General features: G+C 41.9%; 1 protein-coding gene across 3 annotated transcripts in view; it reads right to left on the bottom strand.

Annotated features, from left to right (window-relative positions):
• Nucleotides 1–463: 463 nt before the first annotated feature.
• The window catches only part of EFCC1 (EF-hand and coiled-coil domain containing 1), a 120,714-nt gene continuing 110,668 nt past the window's right edge, over nt 464–10,509 (bottom strand). For all 3 annotated transcript variants that reach the window (XM_059715846.1, XM_019495473.2, XM_014596826.3), the window contains 2 exons: nt 6,603–6,672; nt 464–3,055 (listed from right to left, as the gene is read on the bottom strand). In XM_059715846.1, coding sequence (XP_059571829.1) covers nt 2,922–3,055; nt 6,603–6,672 — 204 coding nt within the window. In that variant the 3' untranslated portion in view covers nt 464–2,921. The remainder of the gene's footprint in view (nt 3,056–6,602; nt 6,673–10,509) is intronic.

Raw genomic sequence — 10,509 nt, 5'->3', positions numbered from 1 at the left:
ATGTAATGGACAGTCTACCACATTTTGTCACCTGGGTTGAGAACAGGAAAGTTGTGGCCGGTGAGATTGGGTGGACTGCTCTGTAGACTGCTAGGCAGGCTAGCATGACACCTGGCCCTGAGAGCTGCCCCCTGTCACACCTTGGATGCAGGTATGCATCCAAAATTGTTGCACATATGTAGTTGTATACTTAACTGGTCAGTATATAGACTAAGTATGTTCAGTCTACATGTACGCTCTTACATGTTGGGACTACAGGGCACGTGTGTAAATGCCAAATAAGCCACTTACATGGCTAGAAAGGTGTTATTTAGGTGCACAAAGGTAAGAGAATCCTACCCTTCACTTGTATCCAGACTCTATATCACAGATTTCTCCTTTACTGGGGAGCCAACCTTTTTGTCACGGAGCGTTTTCTACTGCTACATAACAAAGCAACCATACAAAACTACTGTACAGAATGTCTGGTTCTGGATTGGTAACTTTATTTCTTTGCTGGAAAAAATACATGTGCTGAGATTTCTCTTTTCTCTGTTTATTTTGTAATACAGTGAGGCTAGTTTGGAACTTGGGAACAAAAATTCTGATTCCACTAGAAGGAGCTCCTGTGCCTTGTAGTGTTCAAGCATTCTATTGGGTTTCTGAAAGTATTTTATTTTAGGAGAACTAGTTGGGGCACTTCTGATGCAGCCATTTCTTATGCGACTAGAAAATGGTACAGAACTGGGAAACTATTTTTCACAAGACAAGATTCTGCTATTTCCCATCTTACACAATTCCAGCAAACTTATTGGCAAGAGTTTTCATTAGCACTTGCTCTTCACTTCATTAACAGCAGCAGTAACCACAGTGTAGTGACACCTTTTCTGTCTCCAGTTACACCTTAATTGCTGTTTGAGTTGCATAGCATCTAGGTTACATGACTTCCCTAGCTTCTCATCAGGATGGCAGGCTATCTGATATATTGGGAAGTGAAGTAGCAAGACAGTGGCAGAAAAAATTAGTATGCTCCTTTGTAAGGAGCTGAGGCTACCTCCATCATTTGGAGAATGCACAACCAGGTATGTAATACGTTCTAGACTACTCCCATAAAATGCGCACATACATCCTGGTCAGTATTTATGGTTTTGCCAGCATTTGCAGTAGAACAAATCTTGTCTTGGTATAAATGCAGTGCTCTTGCTGACATCTGTAGGAGCTGCACAGAGCAATCTGGTTCATTGTTTTCTCCTTTGGAGGAAATGAACACAAACAGGAAAATGCACAGTATTTTTGCTATTTGATCTTTTTTATTGTTACATTTATATTTAATTTGTTATTGCCTTATGACTCCTACATCATGACTGCCTGTCAATCTAAGTCTAATCTAACATTAATGTATATCTGTAATGTAAATACATAGTTACTATGCTGAATTTTGTTCTATAATCTCAGTATAAATCTAGAGAGAACCAATTCAACAAGCAGAATTTGGCCCACTTTTTCCATTCCCCTTTTTTTTATCCCCCAAAAGAAATGAAAAGATCTACTGCAAACTGTTGTCATAAGCATGTTTCTAAATGATACTCAATACTTGGCAATTAAGTGTATATGTACATCTGATTTGCATGAATAAACATAATGGTGTATAAATATGAAGGATTACAAAAAGTAAATGAGGTTGGGCCTTGAACCATTTTTCTTATGGGAAAACCAGTGCAGAGATGGTTTCAAGTATATATTATTTTTTAAATAAACAGCCTCATTTCATTGCCTGAATTATCTCAGGCAAAGCAAATTCTTTATATGCACCCAAAAGAACTATAAAACAACTATTTTTTTTTTTAACTATGCAAATTCGCTAGACTGTGTTAAGAAATTCTGCCTTTTGGCTTATTTAAGTAGCAGTAACAACTTGGCTGCAGCTTTTGGACTTAATTTTGTCTTGATCTTATTATTGACTAAATATTAGGCACTTTCATAAGTATGTCCAGCATTTTACTTCCTTCAAATTGCTTTTGCCTGCAGATAAGACCTTGCTTTATATCTATACAGTCTCATTCAGGGTAACTGGATGATATAGGAAAGCCGTATCAGTATATCACTTGCTGGTTGGATGATGGAATCTGTGACGGTGTGAGATGAAGCTCTCCATCTTTTCAGCCTTTTCCATCTTGACAGTCAGGCGAACAAGATCACTTGGCACTTGTTCAAGCAGTTATATTTTATATTAAATATTATGTCTAAGATTAGAGTCAGAAAGGATAGTTGCTGATTGATATCAAAGTGTAATTACATGTCTAAATTGTTCATAGTTTCAAATAAAGATACAGAGGATCAGAAACAATGCTAGAATTAGAATTAAATAAGATGTATAACCATGATCACATAGATGGATAGACACATTTGTATATAGGTCCTTAGCCTGCCCTACTGGCTTATAAAGGTGCATATATATCTTATAATACAGTAATTTTGTTTCTTCTACCTTAAGAAAACATGTTATCTAGTGGTTACACAGACTGTCACTGTTTGAATAAACTGATTCATTTACCACAAAAGATAAAAACTGTCTCTACCTAATCTATTATCAGAGTTGAAACTGTATATTAGGCTTGTCAGTGCATCTGGGATGCTCTTTATTTGGTGAGCTGGTACAATTTAAAATGCCAGAATGTGGCAGTTGTTAGGCTTCAGAGTTGGGCATCATTAAGTAATCCTCATGAAATGTGAACGTTCTTCGAAATAAAGGACTGTGTTGCAATTAGCTGAGGCATTAGAGGTGCTCCCAGAAGCAGCATACCTGGGATTTTATGATTTAATTGTTGTACTGCTTTTCTCCTTTACTGAACTCCTTTGAATATGGCAAATCTCATTCTTGCATTCTCTGTTTAAGTATCATTGTCTGAACAGTCATGAAAAGCTGTAGATGGTAATGTTGCTCAGCAAGAGATGACCAGTGGGTTAGACAGAGACTGGTGGCTCTGGGCCTTCTCGAGAGACTGGCTTTGTAAGAGTTCGCTTGCAGCCAACTCCTGGTAGAGAGTATCTAGGACCTCAAAAATATGGGCTTTTCCTTTAAAAGAAATTTACAAAGTATATTAGCATATTGCCAAAGTCGGGAAGAGGCAGTTGAACAATTACAAATGACTTCTCATTTACAGAGATGGCCTTTCAAACAATAAGCGTAGAATTTCGAAATATTGAGAACAAATAATGAATTCTTCCACACACCACAGTTACACAGAGAGGAACTATATGCACAAATTGATCCCTCTGCATGCTTCCTACTTGAAACTCCCTCCTCACTAGTCCCCAACCTCCTTGTTTGAACAAAGACAGATTTTAAATGTATTGGCGTCTGAGATGTACACTGCCCTATATCAGGTAAACTTCCTGAAACTGAGATGGGTATAGCCTGTTGACTAAATGCCTTCTCATCATTCAAGTCAAGACTAGACACAAGTCACAGCAGTCTGGAAGAAACTACTCCAATCAGCTATTGGAGTAGTTCTCACTTCTCAAACAGTGAGAAAATGATCGACTACAAAGCTGCTTCATGTCACATCTGGTACGAAGCCAGTCCAGAGCAGAGGAAATCTAGGTACACCCTGGGGAATTATTCAAATATGCACCCACGTGATTTTGCACATAAAGTATGACCATGCATAATTCCATAATTTTGCATACTTTAACCTAGGCAGGCTCTCTGTCTCCATAATCAGGGGGCTCTGGCTGCCGTAGCCATTAGCACCCCAAGGGCCTGCCATCTGCTGCTGCCAGCGACGCTGATACACATGACACAGAAGGCTGCCAGAGTGCGTCACTTTCTGTGCTCCAGCAGACTTGATTAATCGAGCCTGCTCTGACGCGCTGGATTTCCAGTATGTCAGAGCAGGCTCTGTGCACATGTGCCGGAGCCTTTTGTTTCCATGTGTGGTCAGTACAATATCCTATCGGAGTGCAGAGCTGCCAGAACACTTCCTTTGCACCCACAGTAGCTGTTGGTGCACCTGCAGGTACAATCTGCCATGTCTTTGTTCCTTGGGCCAGCAGCTCAGACCTGGCTGCCTTTGGTGCTTGCAGGTGCACTGGGACAGGCTTACCACTTGCCATACCTGCTCCTTCCCTGTTCCCAGTGCAGCCATGTTGTTCAAGAATGTCTTGCCTGTGAATCTATGTGTAGTAGTAACAAATAGGTTAAATGGTAAGAAGGCTCCGTGCAAGTCAAAACACTCTGTACACATTTCTCTCCCTGAATTGCTGTTATTAATATTCCATGGACCAAACCCCTGGGTCACATCTAACCTTTAATTATCTCTTCTTTGACCCCTCTCTGCCTATTAAGAGTCCCTGCAGGCAGTCTTCCTAGGCAAACTGGCTTGGTACACCATGTTAGCTTCCTTGAATAATAGAAATATTTATAATATTCTCTGCTAATAGAAACAAAGTAATCAAATCCAAACCTCCAGGCTGTAAATGCAGCACAGTTTCTGCCACAGCAACTTCTGCACAGTAGGCCATTGTCAGGGGAGAGGACTTTCCAAGTTTTAATTTTCATATCAAGAACATGAAAGATTATTAATAGAAGGGAACAAGGTTGACCCACTTACTTTACTAAAGGATGCTGCATTCTTTAAGTTAAAGGTGAAAAGAGCTGTAGACAATGGAACTGTAAATGGTGAGAGTGGCTCTCTCACACACTCTGGGACACATTCTGTCCTCCAGACCTGTGCAACCCTCTGACACTGCAGGCAAAATTTGGGACCAGGACTCATTATTGCTGTTGGACATGCACAAATGGCTTCTGTTGATTGCAGCTAGTTACACAATTCATGTGAACACTAAAATTTGGCTGTGATTCCCTGCATGTTTTGCAGTTTCAATGACTAGAAGGATTTAGCTTTAAGAGACCTGAATAGTCACTGATTTCCCCATCCGACGGGAAGTTTTGAATTTCTTGTTGCTATATATGTCATCTACCTCCTAAAAGTCATTCTCAAATACAGACCAAACTGCTATCCTCACCAAGAAACTAAGACCTTGCTTCAGACCCAGGTGCTAACTGTGCCCTCTCTGCAACATGGACCATATCACAAACTAAGTAATATGGATTATAACATCCAAAGCTCATTCATCAGCTCGTCTACCAACCTCATATATGCCATCACTTACTTAAAGTGCCCTTCTGCTACCTGCATTGGATAGACAGGGTGATCCCTACATAAGGATGAATGACCATAGATCTGATCAATTCCAGAAAAACAGAATTCCTGTAGCAGAACACTTTAAACTCCATGGACATATTACCCTCACTGACCTCAGTGCCAGTTCTTAGATGACAACACTTGAAAAACAAACTTGAACAGGAAATTGCAGAACAAGAAATCATCCACAGACTGGACTGTATTAATTATGGTCAAACCAGGGGTGGGCAATTATTTTGGGTGAAGGGCCGCTTCCCGAATGTTTTTTGGCAAGCTGTCAAGGGCCATATGGATAATCCTGCCCCTTGATGGGTGCCCTGCCTACTGGTCATCATCTTGTGACCAAAAGTCCTGCCCCCTAACCCCTGACCTTTGTGACCAGAAGTCCCTCCCCTTACCCCCTCAAGTAGTCCTTTCAGCAAGGGGTTTTGCCATCTCAGAACCAGAAAAATACCAGATTATAGTCTAAAAAGCTAACATCTACAGCATTCATTAATTTGATTTTTTTCAAAAAATATTTTTGTCCTGATTTACATGTTTGTGTATTGTACATAGAAGTGATTGCACAACAGCTTAAAATTAAGCCTTACTCTTGTATGCTGTGGAGGGTTGTGTGTGTGGACATGTGGGGTGTGGGTGGGTATGGGGTGTGTAGGGAGGGTGGCTGGGGTTTGTGTGTGGCAGTGTGAGGGGGGGTTGCGCATATGTATGGTGGAGTGTGAGTGTGGGACTCACGCTATGAACGAACACCACTGTGCCGCCGGCCCCCCCGTATCAGCGTGGTCCCGTGCTTTGCAGTCTGGTGATGCAGCAGGGCAAGGGCAAGGGCAGGAAAGCAGGGAACTGGCTGGGGGTGGAGTGGGGCTGGGCTGCACAAGGGCTCCCTCTGGTTCCTACTGCCCCTGGCTCCTGTCAGTTTTGACAGGCTGCCAGGAGTGAATAAATATTCATTTACTAAATTTTTAGGGGCCCTGCAGGCCGGATAGAATGGCTTGGTGGACTGGATCTGGCCCACGGGCCACATTTTGCCCGCCCCTTATCTAAACCAAGACTACTGGTTCTTATCACATTACCTGCCTTGGCTTTTATAAGCCTGATGTCCCTCAATGAGTTGACTACTTTGTTTTTTCTTTCTCCTCCCCACCTTGCCTATCCCCAGTGTCCCCTTCTTTTTCTTCCACCCCCACCCTTTTGTATTCTAATCACTACTTTCCATTTAGAAGCTGTGTTTCCTTCAGTCCCTTCATAGTCTCTGATAAAGTATGCCCACTGCTCATGACAGCTTACGCTAATTGTATCAGATTTAGTTAATCGTGAAGTGCAAATCTACCCTGCCTTCTGCCTGATTTCAGACTAACTTCTATGCTTATAGACACTGTCCACTACTTGTTCCTTAAATATGATTTACTTTCTTACCATGTTGGTTGTCCTGGCAGGATTCCAAAGTGCTCAGCAAGATTTTTCCCAAGGCTCGCTTAGATATGTTCTTTAAAACACAAAATAACAATTATCTCTTTCATGAGGTTAAATATACCCAGCTACATCTGAAAATATGGAAAGTGTGTTGGCATTGAAAATGAAAAACAAAATGAAATTCAGTCCAACAACATTAACTTATTTTTGGCATATTTGCAAACCAGCAGCTGCAGATAGATACTGCACAGCCAAAAGCAGATTTTAGGATGCCAGATCCTTAGTTTGGCTTTACTAAGGGAATCTGTAATATATTCTTTATTTCCTGTACGGAACTATAGCAAAGCTTTCAAAAGCTTGTGCCCACATAAATCTAAATGTTTATTCACTTCACGGACTGCAAGCAGGAGATGAGCAAGCTGAAAACAATTAAAAGCCTGGCTGAGATAATGCAGAACCTGTGTATTTTGAAAGGTGAGTGGTATAACTCACTTCCCACTAATATTTAAAATCATGGTGCCATTTTTAACACATACAAGGCAGAAGTGGTTATTACATGTCTCATTCCAGAGACCCAGCTGGAGAAGTTCTTTTTCAGCCTCCATTGGCTGTTGTTTATGGAAAAGTATTAAACATTAGCCTGACTGATAGTACCTTAGGGTCTTAGAACTAGTAGATGGTTGCCTTTCCATAGTAATGGATCCATTGTAGAAACCTGTTGGGCTGCTACATGCTTAAGAAGCACAACTCTCTTAAGTTGGTTATGTAGATGCTGATGCATACTTTGGCAGTCCTTCTGTTACATTTAATTGGCCATCTCAGCCCTCTCACCTGGGGCGGGGTGGATTGTTTTTGTTAAACTCCAAGAAATGGAAATAGGCAGCAAGAGCACTCCTGAAGAAAGATTACACAGCAGTAACTCCAGTTGAAATGTTATTGCCTCTGCTTATTCACAATACCTATCCACCTTGCCCTCTTGAAGTTTTACTTGTCTAGCACTCTTGGATTTAGTAGGAGGCGGCACTCGTAGAATCATAGAATCAAAGAAAATGAGGGTTGGAAGGGACCTCAGGAGGTCAGCTAGTCCAATCGCCTGTTCAAAGCAGGACCACCCCCAACTAGATCATCCCAGCCAAGGCTTTGTCTAGCCAGGTCTTAAAAACCTCCAAGGATGGAGAGTCTACAACCCCTCTGGGTAACCTGTTCCAGTGTCTTATACCCTCCTAGTGAAAAAAATCTTGGAATATCTAACCTAAACTTCCCTTGCTGCAACTTGAGACCTTTGCTCCTTGTTCTGTCATCTGCCACCACTGAGAACAGTCTAGCTCCATCCTCTTTTGAACCCTCCTTCGAGTAGTTGAATACAGAGGAATCATCACTTCCCTTGCCATGCTGGCAACATTTCTACCAATACAGCCCAGTATGCTGTTAGCCTTCTTAGCAACAAGGGCACAATGTTGGCTGATATTCAATTTATTGTCCACTGTCGTCCCCCCCCCCCCCCGGGTCCTTTTCTACAGGGCTGCTGCCCAGCCAGTGAACCCCCAGCCTGTACCAGTGCATAGGATTTTTCCATCCTAAGTGCAGGACTTTGCACTTGTCTTTGTTGAGCCTCAGAAGATTTTTTTTGGTCCAATCCTCCAATTTGTTTAGGTCACTCTCTGAATCTTAGCCCTACCCTCCAACTTATCTACTATTCTTCCCCCTCCCCCCCGCCCCCCCAACTTCCCCCAGCTTGGTGTCATCTGCAGACTTGCTGAGGGTACACCCTAGGCCATCTTCCAGGTCGTTGATGAAGATATTGAACAAAACCAGCCCCAGGACTGACCCTGGGGTACTCCATTTGATACTGGCTGCCAACTAGACATGCAGCCATTGATTACTATTCTGAGCCTGATGCTCCAGCCAATTTTATCTCCACCTTACAGTCCATTCATCCATGCCATACTTCCTTAGCTTGCCTGCAAGAATGTTGTGGGAGACTGTATCAGAAGTCTTGCTAAAATCAAGGTATACCACATACACTGGTCTCCTGCATCCAAAGAGCCAGTCATCTCATCACTGAAGGCAACTGGGTTGGTCAGGCATGATTTGCCCTTGGTAAATCCACACTGACTGTTCCTAATTTCCTTCTTCTCCTGCAAGTGCTTAGAAATGGATTCCTTGAGGATCTGCTCCATGACTTTTTTTTTCCAGGGAACGTGAGGCTGACTGTTCTGTAGTTCCCTGAATCCTCCCTTTTTTTCTGTTTCTTAATTATGGGCATTATATTTGCCCTTTTTCCAGTCATCCAGGACCTCTCCTGGTTAGCCATGAGTTTTCAAAGACTATGACCAGAGGCTCTGAAATCACATCAACCAACTCCCTCAGCCCCCTTGGGTGCATCACATCCAGCCCCATACACTTGTACATGTCCAGCTTTTCTAAATAGTCTCTAACCTGTTCTTTCACCACTGCTGGCTGCTCACCTCCTCCCCAAACCATGCTGCCCAGTGCAGTAATCTGGGAGCTGACCTTGCCTGTGAAAACTGAGGTGAAAAGGCACTGAGTACTTCAGCCTTTTCTGCATCCTGTCACAAGGTTGCCTCCCCCATTCAGTAGGGAACCCACACTTTCCCTGTTCATCATCTTGTTTCTGACATACTTGTAGAAACCCTTCTTGTTACCCTTCATGTCCCTTGCTAACTGCAATTCCAATAGCACTCTGGCCTTCCTGACTTCATCCCTGAATGCCTGAGCAATACTCCTTATACTGTTATACACTTGGGTGTTAGAAGTGTATAACCCCCTTATAACCTCTATTTTGAGCTTTCAGTGCTGTGAGAAGATATTTGGCCCTAGATAGGCACTGCTTTCTAGAAAGTTCCTATACCTGCATCATGCATCAAAGTGAACATGCAGAGGCAACACACTGCAAACTACAGTCACCTGTGAATAAGCTTTCTTGCTCTGATCTAAAGTGCATCTTACACAGGAATCCATGGCACATTCTTTCGGCTGTGTAGGGAAGGCTGTAAATCATCATCATCCACTGACATTTGTTCACAGTCCTGCAGCTGTAGAACATGACAGCACATAAGATATTTTTTCTAGTAATATTAAATCCAACACTGACTTATTTTGGCTTATTTTCAAACCAGCAGCTGATGCTATAAACACTGCATAGCTAAAAGCAGCCTCTGAGATTCCAGATGCTTAGCTTTGTTTTACTTTGGGAATCTGTAATTGTTGTGAGGGAAATAAAGAATATATGGCAAAGCTTTCAAGCATACAGTTAAATATCTATTCAAGCAGTATTGTAACAAAGACATGGCACAGTGTATGATGGATCATCTCCTAGGCTAGAATGATTTTCAACAACACTGCTGACCAGTGAATGACATGTTAATGTCATGACACTGAGAGTTGTTATGCTTGCTGTCAATCACCATCAGTCATTCTTTGCCAGTTTAATAGTACATCTTTCATTGGATTGTTATTGATGCATGCAGTGTCAGACTTGAGATGTGAAAGTAAAATTGGTGCTGTCAAGTGCTAAAGGAAGTTACCATAATGTGAGATATTGCACTTGATCCCTGAAGTCAGCAGTGGAACATGAATATACTTCAAGCATAGTAAAGTGACCATCTGAGGTAACAATCTAGTCACAGACATACTGATTGGCTTTTCAGAAATCCTAAATAGTAAACCAAGGAATTAACTTCTAAGGGTGCAATGTAGACTTGTATAGCTTCAAATGTTATCTTACTTGCCCACCTGTTTAGCCAGTTCTCATCACCTCCCCCCCCTCAAAAAAAAAAAAAAAAGCAGTATGTATAATATTAGTGTCACTTTAGGCTTTAGTCAGATTGCTTTGGGCTGCAGTTCCCTCAGCTCCAATACACAAAGTAGCCTCTGTTTTGAGTTATTC

Source organism: Alligator mississippiensis, chromosome 12 (assembly GCF_030867095.1).
Source record: "Alligator mississippiensis isolate rAllMis1 chromosome 12, rAllMis1, whole genome shotgun sequence".
Classification (NCBI taxonomy): domain Eukaryota; kingdom Metazoa; phylum Chordata; order Crocodylia; family Alligatoridae; genus Alligator; species Alligator mississippiensis.
The sequence above is the reverse complement of the archived record's forward strand: the minus strand, read 5'-3'. Positions and strand labels throughout refer to the sequence as shown.